The sequence below is a fragment of the Furipterus horrens genome, unplaced genomic scaffold, assembly GCF_987537825.1.
Source record: "Furipterus horrens unplaced genomic scaffold, mFurHor1.1.pri manual_scaffold_12, whole genome shotgun sequence".
NCBI classification, from domain to species: Eukaryota; Metazoa; Chordata; class Mammalia; order Chiroptera; family Furipteridae; genus Furipterus; species Furipterus horrens.
Genome location: NW_028327182.1, coordinates 77,105,689 through 77,127,574, shown reverse-complemented (window position 1 = coordinate 77,127,574; position 21,886 = coordinate 77,105,689). Strand labels below are relative to the sequence as shown.

General features: G+C 38.9%; 1 protein-coding gene and 1 pseudogene across 1 annotated transcript in view; one reads left to right on the top strand and one right to left on the bottom strand.

The window, feature by feature from the left end:
• Nucleotides 1–48: 48 nt before the first annotated feature.
• ADAM9 (ADAM metallopeptidase domain 9) overlaps nucleotides 49–21,886 on the top strand; it is a 101,798-nt gene continuing 79,960 nt past the window's right edge. Inside the window, exons 1-4 of the mRNA XM_090258463.1 lie at nucleotides 49–384; nucleotides 14,554–14,651; nucleotides 17,184–17,242; nucleotides 21,182–21,260. Coding sequence (XP_090114589.1) covers nucleotides 288–384; nucleotides 14,554–14,651; nucleotides 17,184–17,242; nucleotides 21,182–21,260 — 333 coding nt within the window. The 5' untranslated portion in view covers nucleotides 49–287. The remainder of the gene's footprint in view (nucleotides 385–14,553; nucleotides 14,652–17,183; nucleotides 17,243–21,181; nucleotides 21,261–21,886) is intronic.
• LOC149996440 (26S proteasome regulatory subunit 6B pseudogene) lies at nucleotides 8,786–10,223 on the bottom strand (annotated as a pseudogene).

Here is a 21,886-nt window from a genome sequence, read left to right as displayed (position 1 = left end):
AACGGGCACGGACAGTGAATGGGCGGGGCAGACTAGTGTGGGTTTAGCAGCTTGATAGCATTTCCATTCTCTCGCCTGGGACTAGATTTTTCCCTACGTCAGCGGTAGCGAGCGCGATGTCGGGAGCGAGCTCGGATAAGGGCTGAGTTGCGTCAGTGGCGAGCGCGTGTTCGTCCCGGGCGCGCGCATCCCTGCCAGCTCTGGGGCCCCGGCAGGGTTGGGAAATGATGGAGCAGGCGGAGGCAGGAGCGATTGAATGTTGAGTAGAACCTGCGGAATCGGCCGAGATGGGATTCCACGCGGGCTCGTCCTTTGGGACCCTCCGCTTCCAGTGGTTGCTGTTGTTTGGCTTGGTAGGCCCAGTCCTTGGAGGGGCTCGGCCAGGTGGGTGTCCGCCCCCAGGGACCTTTGGGATTGCTGTTTCCTAGGGTTGGGACGCTTGGAGTTACTTCGAGGTGTCTGGGAGTAGAGGGGCCTGGCCTGGCAACTGAACTCGGGGTCGGGAGGCGGAGCCGCTCCAGCTGTGTGTGGACAGTGCTCAGACCTGAGGTTCAGTGTCTGGAGCTCCAAACACTTCTGGGCACTGGTCTTCTGTCGGGTTTCTCTTCCTCGGTTTCCTGCTTGACAGAGTCTCTTGCGGTTCTCCCCACCCCCATTTCGCGCAAAGCTGGGTACTCCAGACTCTCTCCAGACTACTCTGGATGGGATACTGACCTCCGGGATTCTGCTGGGTGCGCGCCGAGGGTGTGTTCACGGTAAACTGTTTTGAGAAATGGAGCTTGGTCTTGCTTGTGAAGTTAATGTCACTTGGAAAGAGGCCAGGAGATGGAAATTTTGGTCCAGGTTATCATAATTTGAAATTTTGACGTTCAGTTTATCAGTAGAGCCATCAGTAGGTCCGCGGAACTGAATTTAGTGATGGAATAAAGGTGTGTGTGTGTATGTGTGCGTGCGCTCATTTTTCTTGGGCCATTTTGTTGTTAGTAAGAATACTTCTTTTTGGAAACGAAGTGCTATATTTCTTTGGCCAGTCTTTTATCTGCGTTTTTCATGGGTTTGTAATGTCTTAAATCTGGACAATTAATTTCTGTGCTGCTAAAGTTACAGGATTTATGTGAAATACCTTTTGAAATGTGAAACTTCCTTCAAATATGTAAGGTGTCAATATTGGAGGTGCCCAAGCATAGTGGAATCAAATTATCAACACTCTAGCTTCTTTCTGGACACAACTTTATTTTGGCTCTTGTTTGTACTGTTTGTATGGCTGTGTTTTCTTTTATCAGTATAGAGTATGTTGGAGAATGGGTTATTTTTACTAAATCATTGTCTTGAGAATTGTTCAAAGGTGATGATGGACAATTTCAATGCTGAACTGCTGACCTTCAGGAGACTAATTACATTTTTTCGTATCTTTGGTTTATTGTTTTTCAATTAAGTGAATTTACTCCATTGCAGGAATTTTGAAGGTCTAGATAGTGAGACTTTATTGACTGGGAAGTTACTAAATTTTTTTCTGGTTAAGACTGTTTTTGCCATGGCATTTTGGATGGTTAACGTTTACCAATATTTAAGGTGAAGTAGTTTATACATCCGAATTTTTAGTAATCTATAATTCAATGTGTTTGCAAACAAAGCTAAGACTATATTTTAATGTTACTATATGTTGATATACCTGTATACCTATATATACCTATATGTGGATGTATGGACTATCCTTACAGTTTTAAACTGTGGCTTTAACAGTTTATGGCTAGTCCCTCACTTAAGCATGTATATGCTTTCAAAATATAGTCAGTGTTTATTGAACTCCTATAAACACCATGCTCAATTCTTTTGGAGGGGCAAAAGGTGACTAGATTTGCTAAGTCTATGGGAGGAATGTTGGGGAAGGTTCCATAAAGTGTTGTTTGAACTGATCTGTGTTGACAAATGTTCAAGTAAAGGGATAAGAATACATTTTAAGCAGAAGAGTTTTTGCAAGAGTATGGAGGTGTGAAAAAACATGACTTGTTAGGAAGGATGAGAATGTCCCCAGGCAGTCTATATGAAAGGCGGCCAAGGAAAAATGAAGGTAGTTTGGTACTAGTTGGGAAGAGTCTTTTATGCCCTGTTAAGGGGTTTGGACTTTGCCCTCTAGGTCAAGGTCTTTGGGTAAGAAGGTTTTTAAGTAGGTATATTCCATAACCAGATTTGCCATTAAGGTATCTGGCAACACAGTGGATGACAATGTAGGAAGGACAGATGGGAAACTGGGAGAGAGCCGTTAGAAAGCTTTTGTAATGGTCTGTAGTGAGTCAACTCATGTTTCCCTTCTGGAATGTTCTTCAAAATCAGCTGACTAAACTTTTGCAACACAGGAAGGGTGTTTAAAACATTCACAGAAACCTTTTTCTGCTAATGGGAGAGAAATTTGAAGACTCAGTAAGTACTGTCTACATGTCAATTGAATAGGTTTTGCAAGAATTTTTACTGCCCATGTGTCAATGAGGAAGTGCGGTATAAATTCCAAGCAGCTGACACTTAGAGTAAAGCTTTTTTTAAAAACCGAGATTAACAAAAGTAACTATGGTTGTGGAAAATAACAAAGAGAATCAGGAATGAAACCTCTCCCGATTTTCTCTTTTAAGGTAGTAATTATGATGAGTAAATCTAGAATTAAAAATAAAACATTTGAAGAGACTAACATTCTAAAGAAAATGAGTTTTAAAGTGTAATTACTCATGGTGAATCACTGTAAAGTGAACAATGTAATAAGAACTATGGTCCACACTTAATTTTGTTTTCTAGTGCCAGCAAATTATTTGAATTGGATGTTTGTGTTTGTGCTGTATAGGAGAATGTAGTCTTTTAAATTTAAAGATAGCTTGGTTTTCACTTACAGCCCTATACATGTTTTTCTGAAGAAAATTGGGCAGGTTGGAGGTAGTCTTCACTCAAATATTCTATGAAATAAATAAATTCTGGTTTCCATAACAGTGAAAATTAGGGGCAAGCTTCTGAACAAATAGTTCTCTAGAAAATTCTCTACTCTTGGTTATTTATGAGTAAACAGATCTTTATCCCAAAGTTTATACCTACATGAGACAAAGTTCTGCACTAATTCACCTTTATTTAATAAACTGAGACACTATTGAGTTGCAAATATCCCTCTAGTGCATTATATGTACTAAAATTTTAATAAGTAGAGAGTTTGGTAGAACTGAACGCTTATACTTATCATTTTGGATAGCATATGATGAGCTTCTCCAATAAGTCTTTCATAACCTCTCATTCTAATTATTGTTCAAGTACTAAAGACACAGCAAGTGAAATAATTTGCCTTCTTGTCCTCCATTACCCCAGGAAGCCAGGGATGTCAAAATTATATTGTAACTATCATTGTATTCCCACTGCATGGAAATGTGCAGCCTAGTACAAAGAAATTGTTCAAAATTTTATTAATAAATGAAAATATTTGATAATATTCTATAAATATTCTTTTGAGGTCAGCATGGCTATTATTGTGGTCCCTTTTATGTTTCTTGACCTAATGATCTCTGGACATTTGTTTGATATGTTGCTGTAAGAAAAGACAATAAGTAGCCAATCATATGCCCAAGACTACTTTTTATAAACTAGTAAGGGGGGAAAGTGGTGGGATTGAGCTTTAGCCTTCTCTCAAGAAGGACCATAAAACTATCCCTTCAGCAAACCATAGTGTGATTAGTTTATTTTTTTCTCCTCTAATGTTCTCTGATGTTGTCAGTTTCCATGCAAATAAATTACAGTACGTAAAATATATAATGAAATATTTATACTGAGCAGGATGACAGATTGGATATGACTCATTGATTTTGAGTTAGTGATCAGATTAGGTATTAGTAGACCAATTTTAAGTATGAATAATAGTTTTTTTTAAAAATTTAACATATTCCCATATTTGCCTGCACCTGTGAGATATTTCTTGATTGCTTTAACATAAGGCTGGTCCCAGCAAGGTGTATCATCAAAACAGAAGACTGCAATCTAGCCAGTTGTCTTAGCTCTCTTATTTGATAAATAGCTTTCCTGAGTAGTTGAGCGTATTATAAACCATGGTAATGGCGTATAATTTGTTTTAGGTAAACCACAGATGCATGCTACATTTCTAAATACTATTACATATGTTGATAAAAAAAGTCTAAATGTGTTATTGCTATCTGGTAATTAAAATATAGTTTCAAATGGGATAAAAATAAGGATAGTTTGGTTTTCAACTTTTAGGTAAAAAGTAGGACATTTATAATTAAAGTATGTACAGAACAAATTGCCAGGGTCCAGCACAGTGTTCAAGAAGCACTTTAAATTTAACCTTATCAAAGTGTCAAGTACTTTTATACTTTTGTACTTTGATAAAAATCTTGGTTTATTCATAATAAACTAAGAAGCAAGCTCTCAGTAACTGGAGGCTTTTTCTTGGAATAGCCACAAGCCCAAATATATGACAGACAGATCGCCTGCCTCATTTTATATGGTAACAGTTTATGGCCAGTCCCTCACTTACACCCCATATACCTGGTATATAGCAGAGTCTTGGAGTTACGCCATCCTTTGCGTCAGTGCTGTGGGACTGACTGCCTCAAAAGTAAATCTAGCCTTCTTAGTGTCTCAATAACTAACCCCCCACTGCCTTTGAAAGTTGGATTGCATTTTGAATTGTGTACTTTTGTTTTTATATTGAGAAATTTTGTTTTATTTTGTGTCACTGTTATTTTAGTCAAATAATTTTCCCAACACGATCAGAATAAGATACTTCATTCTTAGTCTTATTAATTTTTTTAATTAATTTTTTTTTTAGTATTAGGGAAAAAAAGAATTCTTCATTTTTTTAACATGATTACTTTATTTTATTTATTTTATTTTATCTATTTTTAGAGAGAGGGGAAAAGAAGAAAGAGAGGGAGAGAAACATCAATGTGCAGTTGCCTCTGACGCACCCCCAACTGGGGACCTGGTGTGCAACCTAGTCGTGTGCTGTGACTGGGAATTGAACCAGTGACACTTGGTTTGCAGGCCGACGCTCAATCCACTGAGCCACAGCAGCCAGGCCAAAAAAGGATACTTCTTGAATCACATCTTTTAAGTTAGGAAACCTGAGAAGTTCACTTAATTTGGTCTTTTAAAATACACAGTCATTTGTGTATTTGTTTATGTTTATTTTAACATGAGACTGAGTATTTCAGCTTATAATTAGTAAAATGATGCCCCTGTCAAACATTTGTCATAATGTGTGATGAAACCCATTCCCACAGGTGGGAAATCCCTTTACTCCTTTGACACATTTTTTTTTTTTCAATGAGATGTTTCATGGTTTAACTCATACTAGGAGGACACCCCCCGTTTTAGTTGCCCCTTAGAACCCTCATGCAGTGGACCCCTGGAAATTCGCTTTATTGACACATTAGAATCATCTTGTAGCATTGTGATTAAAATGCCAGTGTGTGGGCCATGTGGATCTGTGGAAAATTGATACAAAAGATGTCAACGTGAAGCTTCTTTTGGGTTGCACATGATCATGACAATATGAGATGTATGTATGTATAGCAGCGAGAATAAGAAGAGGTTGTTGGCTCAGCACACACTTATTAAATACTTACTGTACAGTACAGAAAACACATAATGAGTAAGATACTGTCCTTTGTCTCAAGAAACTTAAATTCCTTGCTACAGGAACTTAAATTCTTTCAGGTGTTAAATCCTATAAATGGTTGGCATTTTTCCAAAGGGTCTCTTAACAAACAACAGCAAATGCCGTTTCGTGTAAACGTAAACAGAGAAAAGGTGGTAACACTCAAGCAATGTATAAATGTAGGGCATAGTTGTGGCAAATTGTAATTATGTTTGAAGATAGTTATTGGTAATATATGGTATATGTTTATTTGGGATTAACCATGTGAATGGAATGGAAATACATGGCTCGAAATAACAGTGCTTTATGGATCTAATTACAACGATTTCTTTTCAAGAACTAATTTGGACAATAGAATTATTTTTTCATCCTTTATGGGAACCCAGTTTTATCTTCTACAGTGAAATTACTTAAAGGTGACTGTTTGTTTACATAAGAGGCAGGAAGGAAAGGAGAAAAGCTCATGACTCAGAGTTCACATTTGTTTGCTTTGCAATTAGGTGGAATTCTTTTTACTTGTTCCCTCTACTACGTTACTATTATGAAACATATACTTGGACTTCCTCCAAAACAGTACATAAAAATATCTAAGGAGTTAGAGCAGCTATTTTCAACCGGTGTACAGCAAGAGTTTTTAAGACACGTAACACCTGACTGTTTAGTCGGACACTGACCTCTTTTCACGTAGACTGTCAGATAAAAAAATGACAACAGCCAGCAGAGCAATAGCCGTCCAGTGTGAATGAATCAAAATTGTCCCTATTTTTTGTCAGAGCAGCAAAAAAAGTAGTTTTAGGTGTGCCACAGAATTTTAGTAGTTTATGTGTTCCACAAGATGAAAAGGGTTGAGAATGACTAATTGAGAGGAAGAAGTGAAACTAACACCTTTCCCAGAATTTAAGACACCTGAATTTTCATGTTTCAACTCTCATTTCTATCTCTAGTCTGTTTTCTAGTAGTGTAATTTTTGACACTATGTTTAGTCTGTCAGATTCTAATATAACCGTGTATATTCTCTAGGGAGTTGATTGGATTAAGATTTTTATTTCATTGTGAACTGTATCTCCCAGAGGGCACCTGGGAGATATATTTAGTTGTCACACAGCTGGTGCTTCTGGCATTGAGTGGGTAGAGGCCAGGGATGCTACTTAACTTCCTACATTGCACAGGAACTCCTGACCCCCCCAAGAATTGTCTGGTTCAGAATGTTAATAGTGTTGATGTTGAAGCTTTATATAAAGAATGTTAATGCACTTCCCTTACAGTAACATGTGAAACATGTTATTTTTGTTCCCATGAGACAGTGCTACTATTTGGAGTTTTTTAGAAAGAAGGCAAATATGTTTTCCCATATGGTTGGTTTCCTTTTCATCTTGCTGATGTTTTCTTTAGCTGAGCAGAAACTTCTTAGTTTGATGTAGTCCCATTTGTTTATTCTTTCCTTTATTTCCCTTGCCTTAGGAGATATATCAGTGAAAATACTGCTACGTAGGATATCTGAAATTTTCCTGCCTGTGTTTTCCTCTAGGACTTTTATGGTGTCATGGTTTACATTTAAGTCTTTGATCCATTTTGAGTTTATTCTGGTGTATGGTGCAGGTTGGTGGTCTAGTTTCATTTTTTTGCATGTCCCTGTCCAGTTCTCCCAACACCATTTGTTGAAGAGGCTCTTTTCACTCCATTTGATGTTCCTTCCCCCTTTGTCAAATATTAGTTGACCATATAGACCTGGGTTTATTTCTGGGCTCTCTATTCTGTTCCATCAATCTATATGTCTGTTCTTATGCCAGTACCAGGCTGTTTTGAGTACTGTGGCCTTGTAGTATAGTTTGATATCAGGTATTGTGATTCCTCCTACTGTGTTCTTCTTTCTCAGGATTGTTGTGGCTATCCAGGCTCTTTTTTGGTTCCATATAAATTTTTGAAGTATTTGTTCTAGGTCTGTGAAAAATGTCATTGGTATTTTAATAAGGATTGCATTGAATCTATAAATTGCTTTGGGTAGTATGGACATTTTAATGATGTTGATTCTTCGCATCCATGAGCATGGTATATGCTTCCATTTATTTATATCTTCCTTAATTTCTTTCTTCAGTGTTATGTAGTTTTCTGAGTACAGGTCTTTTACCTCCTTGGTTGTTTATTCCTAGGTACTTTATTTTTCTTGTTGCTATGGTAAATGGGATTTTTCTTTTAGTTTCTGTCTCTGTGATTTTATTGTTGGTGTACAGAAATGCCTTCGATTTCTGAATATTGACTTTGTACACTGCTATTTTGCCGAATTCACTTATTAGGTCGAGTAGTTTTTTTGTGGAGTCTATAGGGTTTTCTATGTACACTATCATGACAGTTTTACTTCCTCTTTTCCAATTTGGATGCTTTTTATTTCTCTTTCTTGTCTGATTGCTGTGGCTAGAACTTCCAAGACTATGTTGAATAGGAGTGGAGAGAGTGGACATCCTTGTCTTGTTCCTGACCTCAGGGGGAATGCTCTCAGTTTTTGCCCATTGAGTATGATGTTGGCTTCAGGTTTCTCATATATGGCCTTTATTATGTTGAGGTATGCTCCCTCTATTCCTTTTTGCTGAGAGTTTTCATCATAAATGGGTGTTGCACTTTATCAAGTGCTTTTTCTGCATCTATTGATACGATCATGTGGTTTTTGTCTTTCATTTTGTTTATGTGGTGTATTGCGTTTATTGATTTGCAAATATTAAACCATCCTTCCATTCCTGGGATGAATCCCACTTGATCGTGGTGTATGATCTTTCTAATGTGTTGCTGGATCCGGTTTGCCAATATTTTGTTGAGGATTTCAGCATCTATGTTCATCAGTGATATTGGCCTGTAGTTTTCTTTCTTTGTTGTGTCTTGACCTGGTTTTGGAATTAGGGTAATACTGGCTTCATAGAACGAGTTTGGGAGTCTTCGTTCTTCTTGGATCTTTTGGAATAGTCTGAGAAGGATAGGAGTTAGTTCTTTCCTAAATGTTTTGTAGAATTCACTTGTGAAGCCATCTGGTCCTGGGCTTTTGTGTGCCGGGAGTTTTTTGATTACTGCTTCAATTTCACTAGTTGTTATTGGTCTATTCAGGTTTTCTGTGTCTTTTTTTTTTTTTTTTTTTTTTTTTTAGATGGATTCAATCTTGTGTATTTATTGAATAAATCAATCCTGGGTAAAGCGAAAAAGAGAACTAGGTTTGGGGACAGAGGTTCGGGAGGCGAGGGAAAGTCCCTGGGCCCTGTGTGTAGGGGAGAGGTCACTTGTAAAACTCATGCTCCTGCTCATCCTTCTTGATGACTGTCTTGTAAGCTTTCTTGAAGTCCTTTGCCAGAACAATGTAACGGTTCTCTCGGACAGCCAACATTCCACTCTCCTGACAGATGGAATTGATATCTGCTCCTGAAATCTTATCTGGTCGGGCCACATAATCTTCCAAGTCAACCTCCTCAGAGAGATTCATCTTGCTGGTGATAGTGGAGAAAATCAATCTCTTCTGGCGGCGGTCAGGGAGTGGAAATTCAATTTTACGGTCAAGACGTCCTGGCCGCAGCAGGGCAGGATCCAGGGTGTCTGCTCTGTTTGTTGCCATGATCACCTTGACATTGACATTCTGGTCGAATCCATCCATTTGATTTAGCAGCTCCAGCAGGATTCTCTGAACCTCCCTGTCAGCCCCTGTCTGGGCATCAAATCTCTTGGTGGCTATAGCATCGATCTCATCTATGAAGATGATGGCAGGCGCATTCTCCTTGGCTAAGCGGAACACATCCCGAACCATGCGGGGTCCCTCACCCAGGTACTTCTGTACGAACTCTGAGCCCACGACACGGATAAACGCAGCAGTGGTGTGATGAGCCACAGCCTTTGCCAGCATGGTCTTCCCACAGCCGGGCGGGCCATACATGAGGACGCCGCGGGGTGGATCGATACCTATCTGCTTGTAGAGCTCAAAGTGTGTAAGCGGGAGCTCCACGGCCTCCCGCACCTCCTGCTTCTGGATGTCCATGCCCCCGATGTCTGCATACATCACATCTGGCTTCTGGTCTGAAGTGAGCATCATGATACTGCTGTCTGCCTCAGGAGGCAGCACATCCACCAACGCGTTGCTGTGCTTGTGGAGGGCCACGGAGGCATTGGGCTTGAGCAGCTCCCGATCGATGGTGCTCAGGATTCGCACGTAGTAGTTGGAGCCTATGGTGGAGCCCACGATGGCTGTGTTCTGATCCACAGCCTCCAGAAACTGCCCTATAACCAGTGGGATGCTCTGGATTCGCTTCACCTCCTCCTGGGCATGGAGGAATTCCTTCTTCAGGTTCTTTTGCTCATCCTTGATGTATTCCTCCTGCACCTCCAGGAACTTCAGCTCTTGCTGCAGCTTCTTGTAGCGGCTGTACAGGTCCTCCAAGTCCTCAGGCTCTGGTCCCAGGAAGGACAGGCCAGTCTGGGGCCGTGACACTGACAATGCTGGGATCTCATCCTGAGCTTTCTCCACCAGGATGCCTATCTCCTCCATAGTGACCAAGCCCGCCTGTGCAGCCCGGCCTCATCTAGTCACCGCTTCCGCTGCCGCCACCGGAAGTTCTGTGTCTTCTTGATTCAATTTTGGAAGACTATAGGTTTCCAGGAATTTGTCCATTTCCTCTAGGTTGTCAAATTTCTTGCCATACAGTTGTTTGTAATAATTTCTTACAATCCTTTGTATTTCTGTGGTATCGGTTGTGATTTCTCCTCTTTCGTTTCTGATTTTATTTATTTGGGTCCGCTCTCTTTTTTTCTTGATGAGCCTGGTTAAAGGCTTGTCAATTTTGTTTATCTATTCAAAGAACCAGCTCCTACCTATGTTGATTTTTGGAATTGTTAGTTTAGCCTCTATGTCATTTAATTCTGCTCTGATCTTGATGATTTCCTTCCTTCTACTTGATCTGAGCATTGCTTGTTGTTCTTCTAGCTCTTGTAACTGTAGGGTTAAATTTTTTATTAGAGATTCTTCTAGCTTTTTTAGGTAGGCCTGTATTGCTATGAACTTTCCTCTCAGGACTGCTTTTACTGTATCCCATAAGTTTTGGGTTGTTGTGTGTTCATTATCATTAGTTTCCAGAAACTTTTTGATTTCTTCCTTGATGTCATTGTTAACCCATTCTTTATTTAATAGCATGTTATTCATTCTCCATGAGTTTGAATGTTTTTGAGTTTTTTCCTTGAGGTTGATTTCCAATTCTAAGCCATTGTGTTCTGAGAAGATGCTTGACATAATTTCAATTTTCTTGAATTTGTTGAGGCTTGTATTGTGTCCTACCATGTGGTCTATCTTTGAAAATGTTCCATGTGTACTTGAGAAGAATGTATATTTTGCTTCTTTTGGGTGAAAAGTTCTATATATATCGACTAAGTCCATTTGATCTAGAGTGTTGTTCAGTGCCTCAATATCTTTGGTGTTTCTTTGCTTCGAAGATCTGTCCATTGTTGACAATGGGGTGTTAAAGTCCCCTACTATGAGTGTGTTGCTATCTATATCTTTCTTGGAGTCTCTCCAAATTTTCCTTACATATTTGGGTGCTTCTAAGTTGAGTGCATATATATTTATAAGGGTTATATCTTCTTGATGGATTTTTCCCTTAAGTATTATGAAATGCCCTTCTTTGTCTCTTGTTATGGCCTTTGCTGTGAAATCTGTTTTGTCTGATGTAAGTATTGCTACCCCAGATTTTTTTTCATGTCCATTTGCTTGAAATACTTTTTTGCATCCGTTCACTTTCAGTCTGTGTAGATCTTTTGTTCTAAGGTGGGTCTCTTGTAGACAGCATATATGTGGGTCATGCTTTCTAATCCATTCAGCTACCCTATGTCTTTTGATTGGAGCATTTAATCCATTTACATTTAAGGTTATTACCGATAAGTACTTATTCATTTTCATTTTTCCCCTTTGTACTTGTGTTCCTCTCTCTCTCTCTCTGTTTCTTCATCTTCTTAAAGCAGACCCTTTAGCATCTCTTGCAATGCTGGTTTGGTGGAGGTGTATTCTTTTAGCCTTCTTTTGTCTTGGAAACTCCTTATTTCACCTTCCATTTTGAATGAGAGCCTTGCTGGGTAGAGTATTCTTGGTTGTAGGCTTTTGTTTTTCATTGCTTGGAATATTTTTTGCCATTCCCTTCTGGCTTGTAGTGTTTCTGCTGAGAAGTCTGATGATAGCCTTATAAGAGCTCCCTTGTATGTTATTAGTTGTTTCTCTCTTGCTGCTTCTAGGATTCTCTCTTTGTCTTTCAATGTTGCCATTTTAATTATGATGTGTCTTGAAGTGGGCCTGTTGGGGTTCATCTTCATTGGGACCCTCTGTGCTTCCTGGACTTGCGTGACTCTTTCTCTCCTCATGTTAGGAAAGTTTTCTGTCATTAGTGTTTCAGAGAGGTTTTCTATCCCTTGTTCTTCTTCTTCTCCTTCTGGAATTCCTATGATACGGATATTTTACGTTTCATGTTGTCCTGCAGCTGTCTTAGAACCTCTTCAGTCTTGTTCAGTCTTTTTTCATTTTGTTGCACTGTCTGGGAGTTTTTGTCTAAGTTGTCCTCCAGCTCGCTGATCCGATCTTCTGCTTCCTCTAGCCTGCTTTTAATTCCTTCTACTGTGTTCTTCAATACAGAGATTGTATTCTTTGTTTCCTCCTGGCTCTTATTGATAGATTCCATGTCCTTTTTCATGCTGGTGTAATTTTCAGTAAGTTCCTTGTAGTTTTTCTGGAGTTCTTTGTAGTTTCCGCTGAACTCATTGAGCTTCTCCATAATCCATGCTTTCAATTCCATATCTGATAGTTTGCTCCCCTCTATTTCATTTCGCACTCTTTCTGGGGATTCTACCTTTCCTTTCGATGGGGGATTGTTTCTCTGTCTCCCCATTTTTGTGACTCATATTGTTTGTTGGTGTTCTTAGAATGATCTGCACTTCCTGGGTCTGCCCCTGGTGGCGTCAGATCATGTACCAGTCTGGTCCTAGGCAGCCTGTTGGAGACTTCCAGAGATCTACTGCCTTTGTCTGACTTCTTTAGTTGTTAATCTATTCAATCTGTGATTAGCTGTCAAGTTTAAGGACCGAGTGTGTGGCAGCTTAATTCCTGTAGGCAGGGCTTTTGCTTCCCCTCAAGCTGACGCCACTCAGAGGGGAATGGTCTGCCTGCAGTGTGGGGATGAGTCAGCACTGGGACCAGGTCAGCTGTTCTCCCAGTTCTTCCCTCAAAGCCACCGCGCCAAACTCTCCCCAAGCGTCTCCAGTCCTCTCTGCCTTCCCTCTGCTTGAGCCCAGGGTAAGTGGGGGCCAAAATATTTTCGTATGTGATCCGCCTAAGAGCTCTTTTTCTCCAGCTGTTTCTCTCCGGATAGCAAGAAACCCTGTGGCTTTTCGCTTTTCACAGCTGGATACCATTTTACTTTCCACTCTGTTGCTGTAGGCTGGGAAGCCCAGCTGGGGGTTTAGACCCTGCCCTTCTCAGGGGGAACCCCCGACTGCGGAGCTGTTTCTCAGGCCTTTCAGCTGCCACCCATGGAAGCCCAGTGAGCCCTTCCGCATCTCCGCACTCCCTACCGGTCACGTTGTGATGTAGCGGCCTTTTCTGTCTCTCCATGGTTATAACACTTCTCTCCAGCTAGTGTTTGGTTGGTTATTCCACATGATTTCTCCAAAATTAAGTTGTAAATCCAGACTAGTCCTGGGAGGAGGTTAGTGTAGCTTCCACTTACTCCTCCGCCATCTTTGATATCGGAAGTAATATTTTAATACAACTAGTAATATATTATTTTTGAATGATGTAGCCTATGTATATACATTTCTTATATTTTGGAACTCCTTAAGACACTCAGAACGTGGATCCTTGGATTTTAAAACCAAGAAGTTGATATCATAGTAATAGCCATTACATATATGTTATTTTGGGATGCTATAATTTTGAAAGCCTTTAAAAATGAATGACTAATTGTTTTTTCCCCCCAAATAAGAATTGTGCTTTTATTCCTATGTAGGACTTTTTTTCTCTGCTAGCAATCAGTATAAAAGAGCTAGCCTCAATAAATAGTTTCACTGCCTGATCCTAGCTGTGTGACTTATAAAGTCACCCTGTTTCAAAGTGAGAGTTGTTTAAATATCTGGCTGCTTATCTGTAATTCTCTTGCTGAGAATTTATTTTTCTCTGTGGTATTTGCTTCTGAGTTGTGATAAGAAATTTCAGTTTAGTTGCATATTGTGCAGCTTCTGTAACAGTTGTCCGAGTCTATTAGCCTACATATCCCTGCCTGTAATGATTTACTTAAACAACCTTTTAATAGGATCTGCGTTGAATCTATAGATTGCTTTGGGTAGTATGGACATTTTAATGATGTTAGTTCTTCCAATTCACGAACACGGTGTATGCTTCCATTTATTTGTATCTTCCTTGATTTCTTTCTTCAGTGTTCTATAGTTTTTCGAGTACAGGTCTTTTTACCTCCTTGGTTAAGTTTATTCCTAGGTACTTTATTTTTCTTATTGCTGTAGTGAATGGAATTTTTTTCCTAGTTTCTCTTTCTGATATTTCATTGTTGGTGTACAAAAATACCCTCGATTTCTGAATATTGACTTGGCATCCGCAATTTTGTCAAGTTCACTTATTAGGTCAAGTGGATTTTTGGTGGAGACTATGGGGTTTTCTGTATACACTATCATGTCATCTGCAAATAATGACAGTTTTACTTCCTCCTTTCCAATTTGGATGCCTTTCATTTCTTTTTCTTGTCTGATTGCTGTGACTAGAACTTCCAGTAGTATGTTGAATCAAATGAGTTCCATGATTTGAGCGTTCAGCTTTTGAATTCCATTATATTTTGGTACCATGTAGTTTTTTTCAGGCTCACTTGTTATATTTATTATTCCATTTTCTGTAGGCTTTCAACAGACCTCTCATCTCTCTTCTTATGAAATTATAACTCCTTGGAGATTAACTAGAGAACGAAGAGAAGCCCGGAGGCCCTATTCAAAACAGGTAAGTTATCGCTTGAGAAATATGTATGTTTTTAATTTTTTTTTAACCACAAAGGTGTTACTTTCAGCAGTGATTGGTTCAATGAGTAAATTACAAGTCAAAGTCTAGTACAGAACTGTATGTATGGCACTGATATTTATTTGATGTTGTTCTAGTAAAAGTGACATATTGATCCTTGGTATTTTTCTTTAAAGACAAAATGGTCAACTTGAAACAAAACAGAATGAAATAGTTAAATAAAATATTAGGACCAGGGTAGGAAGCTGATTACATAGATTCCTAACCCTTAACCGATGGCTGATGGTTACAGTGATCTTGTTGTAATAATAAGAAATAACCACTCTCTTAGTTTGTGATTGGTAGAATAGTTCATACTGTATTTTCACAGGCACTGGAGAATAGTAATGTAGTACATGCATTTATTTCATATTAGGACTGTTTACTCAAAAGTAAGTTTTATCTTCATATTGGAAGAAGCATACTGTGTAGTTAATGGGGTAACCAATGCACAAAAATTGTTTTTATACTCTTTTGTCTTACTATAAAGTTCAGAAACAATATATTTGGACAAAAACTGATTGTGTAAACTCTTCATCTTTGTAGAATTATAATTTAACTTTATTATAATTTAACAGTAACATACAGTGAAGGATAGAGTTTATTCTCATTGAATTGCTGATATATTTATAAATATAAGGCAGCTTGCACATTGTTTAAGGGCTGGGCATAGAAAAAAGAACACTGGAGGTTAGATTTGGGAGCTTTTAGTTTTAGCCCTTCATTTTCTCCTCTAAAGTAAGGAATGAATGAGTGTAAGATCTCATTCCAGTGGAACAATTTATAATTTTTTCTTGTTTTTTTTTGAACTGGGTATTCTACCATTTGATTTTTTTGCCTTAGAATAGAATTACTTTGTGCTTGCTTCATTATTTTTCTCTTTTTCTTCACAAGCATAAGGACTGTTTTCTTTTTTATTTTGTCTCTGATTGTATCTTCATCAGTACTATATACATAGATATTTGTGACCATAATAAATGTCACTCACTGGCCCCTTTAAAAATGTGCAGAAGTGAAAGCACTGTTTAGGCATTGGGGATATGGCAGGGAACAAAACAGACAAAAATCCATGCCCTTATAGAGCTTCCATTTGGGGGGGCAGAGACAATAAACAAGTTATATAGATTAATAAGACAGATTACTTAAGATGATAATAAGTACTCTGGAGAAAATTAAAAACAGAAAGGGGAATAAGGAGTGTAGAAATAAGGGTAGGGCTAGGGTAGGATTGTTTGGGTCTTTTTAGTAGTACATTTTCGGGATGCCTTACTGAGATGGTCACCTGTGAGTGAAGACCAGAAAGAGGGGAATGAGCAATCAAGGCAGATATATGGGGAAAGAATACAGTATCATGAAACAGTTCTGACTCTCAGAATTCTCCTCAGAATGAGATGACAGTGACATTTTTAATCAGATGATCGGCCAAGAGCAGAAAGGATAGAAAGTCACATGCCAAAACTGGGGTGATGGGAGGAGCTTGGTATTTTTGATGCCTCAGTGGACATACAGGTAGATCACAAAGACTTCTCAGCCTCCCACTCAGGATGAGGAAGCAGAGTGCCAGGATCTGGGATCTAGGCTGTGGGAGAGGAAATCATGCTATTTCTTGGCAAGATGTTAACTTAGAGTCCACACACAGTAGGGAAAATACAAGGACACGGCTGTTAATATTATTTGCTAAGTCTTTTCATGATGTTCTCTTTTTGATAAGAGTTAAGGCAAAGTTGAATCTCCTGATTCTAGTGATCACATTAAACATTTCTGGCTAATGAACCGGTGAGTTTCTGGGGAAGCTGTTTCAGAGTTGTTGAGGTAGAGAAGAGGATCCCATGAACTTGAGGATGTGTAAGTGCAAGTTACCTTATGTCAGTTCATTGACTCTGAGATGCCATTCATGGTAAGGCCTGTTATTATTTAATGTACCACTAATTAGGAAAGAAACAGAGGCTCCTGTGCCTTTGAATGATGCATCCTGATTTCAGAAATGTTCATGTGTGGGGAAAAAATGTGTTTTAGAATTGATGAAATGTGGTAAGTCATGGGAAGATACAAAATTATAAGAGTGTATGTATTTCTTTTCAACTTTTAGATAATTAGATCTAGGGATAATTTCATGAAACTAAGAAGTTTATTTCATTTAAACAATAGGAAGAACTACTTTTAGTGTAGGTGATACATGGATGGACTTTACAAAAATAATTCTGAAGTTATAGCTCAATTTCATAATGAATTTAAGAAGAGTTTAAATAAACATGGAAATAATTTTCCACAATAGGTTATTAAAGGAAAGCAGGGATGGTCAGAGTATTTTTTATTATTTAAGAGCATATATAAGGTTTTTCTGTAAAAATAATTTCAGTCAATACCAAATTATTTTAATTGAGGATGGAGTTTGCAGTGTCTTATAAATACTTGTTGAAAACTAATTTATAAGGTGGTGTTTTATTGTTCTTTTCTCCTTCTTTGTGCATTTAGGTATCTTATGTCATTCAAGCTGAAGGAAAAGAGCATATTATTCACCTGGAAAGGAATAAGTAAGAAATTTAATTTACTCTGCTTTTCAGTAATGTTTTTTTCAATAATGTACAGGTTTCTTTTCTAGTTAGATGTTGTTTAGTGGATTGATGAGAACTGAGAATAATAACACTAGAAGTTTTGAAAAAGCCCTATTATTTTATATTTCTCTTGACAAGAGAGCAAGGGAAAATAAATTTAAAGTAAGAGAAAGCTGCATTTAAGAAGAAAACTTTTAAATTGTTATCAACCCAAGGAACAACTGAGCAGGGGTAAAGCAGTCTTTAAGTCATCACGTCAATCTGCAGGAGTTGCCATAACAAAGTAGCACAGATTTAACAACAGAAGTTTATTTGTCACAGTTCTGGAGATCGGAAGTCCAGGTGCCAGCAGGGTTGGTGGCTGGTGAGGGCTCTCCATGTGGTTGTATATGGTTATCTCCCTGTGTGCTCCCATGACCTCTCCCTGGTGTTTGTGTCTCTTCTGATAAGGGCACCAATTCTGTTCCCTTAGGACTTCACACTTATGACCTCATTCAACTATAATTACCTCCTTTGTGGCTGTTTCATCTCCAAACATAGTTCCACTGGGTCCGGGCACAAACATTCAGTCCTTAACAGTAGTCTCTTGCCTCCCCATTTTAATCTTTTCTCCTTATTTTGGCATATTTTCACCTGTTCCCACTTTGGTAATCTGTCTTCTTCAGCTGCCTTTTTGAAATGCCAGGTTTGTCACTGTGCTGAGCCTTCCACTCTTCTGTAGCCTGTCTTGTCCCCTCTTTCCCTTTTCTTATGTAGCAAACTTTCCAGTATCTTTAGTGAGAGATCCCAGAAAAAAAGACAACTAATAAACCCATTTCCACTAAGGTGTGAATGATGGGATGTAAAGAGTTCCTGTCTAAGGAAGTACTTCTCACCGTGCTGTCTTGGAACCAGCAGCATCCCCTGGGAGTTTGTTAGAAATGCAAATCCTCAAGTCCAAGACTCGAATGAACCAGAATTTTGGGAGGTGTCACAGCAATCTGTGTTTTAACAAGTTTTCCAGATGATTTATATGCATCCTCAAGTTTGAGTAACACTTTTCATCTTAGAAGAAGAGGCTGCGTCAAAGGGTCTGAATCTCCCTAACAGAATTCTAAGCAGTGTAATAAATATTTTCAGACAGAGAGGCTTTTTGAAGCCATCTACTATATTTGACAGGCGTTAACATTTATTAAACATTTCTGTGTTCTAGGCACTGTATCAGGTTCCTTTAAATGTATTATTTATTTAATTCTCACCAAACTCCTGAGAGATCCTACTTGACCCCCTATATGATGATGTCAATATGTGCAGAAATTATAGGTCTTAATATTTTCTCCTACTTTCTATAAGGAGATATAAATTTAAAAAAATTTTCTGTAAAATTATAGTTCCTTATGTTTGTAAAGTTTTGAGCTTATAAAGCATTTTCATAACTTTTACGTCACTTATTAGGTTGTCATAACTTCATTGTAGAGCAGTGTCTATTTGCCTCATTTTATGCATAAGGATACTAAGGCTGAGGAAGGTTAGTTCACTTGCTCAGCATCACTTAGTTTGTAAGTATTCAAGCTGGAGTGCAAATTCAAGTCATTTGACCTGAAGTCTAATCATCTCTATATATGTGCTATGTAGGGTCTACATTGCTGTGCTTCTTGAATTGGTAGGAAAATTGGGAGTCATCAAAGCTAGTGATCACTAATGAAAAGAAGTTAGGGTAGATAGCCTACAATAAAATGACTCAGATACACCCTTTCTAGTAATGGGGAAATCATGAAGTTCAATGAAAGAGGGACTATATTTGAGTAAATGCTTATTTTTCTTCCCATTGCCTCTAGAATAGTGGTCTTAACTTCTTTGAGGTCACGAATCCCTTGAGAATTTGGTTAAAGAAGATAGCACACGTTTTCTCTGCCTGTGCTGAAGAAATTTAAAAATAAACAGAAGGGTAAATTAAACAGGAGGTTAAAATATCCCTTTACTATTGATACGGGCTGGTTTGGAAGATTTAGCTTAGAAGAAGAACCTGATGTAATCAGGTATCCTGAATCCAGTATTAGGCAGGTTGAGCCATTCATGGTCAGTGCTGCAGGCCAGCGAGCCTGTTCCTGGAGACTTGGCACTGGGCAGGCGGACTTCCAAAGAGGAAGAAGGACAGAACAAAGCCCAGTATCTGCAATGTATTTTCACATGCACCACAAGAGGGAACAAAGGGTGTGCACGTGTCGGGGAGAGTGAGGGGCGGGGAGATGGTGCAATGACTGAACGCTGATGGATGTTTGAAAGGACACAAGACTCCACAGGCTGGTCCCAGGCTCACCCAAGTAGACATTAATAAATGTGAAGATGTGTATCAGGAAAAAGAAAGAGCAACTAATCATTAGGAGGTTCAAAAACTTCCAAGCAGAGCCCCCCACGGTCCTTTCTCAGTTGCACAATGTAGCAGAGGAGCCCCAAACTGGGGAGCTGCTTAAGTGTTCATGATATTCCGAGAGAACCACCCGGAGGACTAGCAGAGGTGGACATGCCATTTATAACATTACAGGGGAGCGCACCGATGGCGGTGGGTTGGTGCTGGAGAGACCGCACGTCCTCCCATCTGAGGCTCATTATAAGGGGTCCCAGACAAAGGCAGCACAGGCCCAGGTTGCACAGACCTACGTGTGGCCCACTAGGTTACAACATTGTAAACGTGCAGAAGGAGAAGGTCAAGAAGCAGTCACAGGACAAGAAGCCACTCCCAAAAGGAGATAAGAAAGGAGTTAAAATCCATTGCCAAAACAATACACATTCTTTCTGGCCAGGGCCCCCCTGGCCAGCCCTTGTCACAGGTGGTGGGAGAGCCATGTATTGGACCCACACATGGGTGTGTCTTCAGATTACAAAACACTGTGCTATGTGTGAAGCACCATATTTTCAGGGGAGCTCAGGCACAAGTTTCAAGAGGGGATCTTTTATGCTACCTTGGTCACATAACAAAGTCAGGCTGTGTGGCTGGTTAAACTGCATGCAAACCATCAGTCTGTCCAGCTCTAAACAATATAGATAAGCTGGTCCATTGATAACTGATCAATTTGGATGTCTGAACAGGTTCCTCATCCTCCACCACCCTCAGATAATCTCTGATCACCCTGGTCAGTCTTCAGTAAGAATCTGTCAGGCCTGTTAGCCAGAGCCACTCTTACCCCTTGATGTTTCCTCTTGGTAATTTTCTTTCTATTTGACCCCCACCCAGCTCCTTATCCATAGATTCCCAGTGGCCTGTGCTGCAATTGGAATTGAGCCCTATCTCTCTCCCCGACTGTAACGCCCTATTCCTCTCATGGTGATCCTGAATACGAGTCAGCCTCATCATCTTTTAACAAGTGTCTGAATATTTTTTCTTCAAGAAAGACAACCCTACCTTTACATATGTGGTTTACACTACTGAGCTCCCTTAACATGCAGGGAAGCTTCAGGCGGCAGCAGTATTGCTTCCTCCAAAAACTGACACATTTTGCTTCTGTACTTAGGAGGTGAAGGCAATGAGCACTTCTAGTTTATATAGTACTTTTAGAAAAGCGTAAAAGCACTATTTTACTTCTAGAAATATGTAGTGTATAACCCAATTTATGCTTTTCCTGTGAGATGTATCAGAAAAATTTAAGGGCATTGTTTGTGTTATTATCATTATTGTTTTGTAACCAGCATTTTATGACCATTAGAACAAACATACAGCTTAACATTTTTTATGAACAAGTGATGCTCATGGTTTCAGATGCCAGATGCCCGTCCACTTGTGAGTGTTTAGTTTTATGATAGCTCCGTCTTTAAATAATAGTATATCAGGTGAAAATTTTTATCCTGCTCATCTCTTCTAGGAATAATGCTTTATGAGTTGTGTCCTTAGTTGCATATAAATAAAATAATTTTAAATGGTGTGTTTTATTCCTCTTCCAGAGACCTTTTGCCCAAAGATTTTGTAGTTTATACCTACAACAACGAAGGGGCTCTGATCTCTGACTATCCTGATATACAGGTAATATATTTTATTCCTGATCCTACAGCAGAATTTAAAAGAATTGTAATTTTAAAATGCCTTCTATTTAGGTGCTCAGCACTGTTATATCTCTCAACTTCAAGGGTCACTTTTGACATTATAATATATGGAGTTGTCCTGGTGGTGGTGGGGTGGACGGTGAGTTTATATAAACTAAACTGTACCTTACAGCTCTCTAGGTACTCAGTAGAGTCAAGTTTTTTGTTTTTTTTTTAAAGACCAGGAGAATAATCCTCCATTTAATGATAATCCTTACTGATGGTGAAAGGAAAAAAGTTTGATATATTTTGAAAGATTATCTTACTGAAATTTACTATCTCCAAAATCTTACTTCCTTATTAAATCATTTGCTTTACCATTAGTACTTCATAAAGCACAAACACCAGCTTGCTGTTATAGGTTCCAATTTGTCACTGAAAACCATTCTTTCCTAAAGAAGTGTAGTTAGTACTCTTTGCATCAGAGAACAGTGCATTCCTAAAGACAGAATTGGCCAGGTATACCTGAAAAATATTGACAGATATCAATTTGGCTTTATGTGTTATTTAATTAGAGCATAAACATTTTTAGTTTTATTCAGGGAGAGTGTTTTATAATGCTTTTGG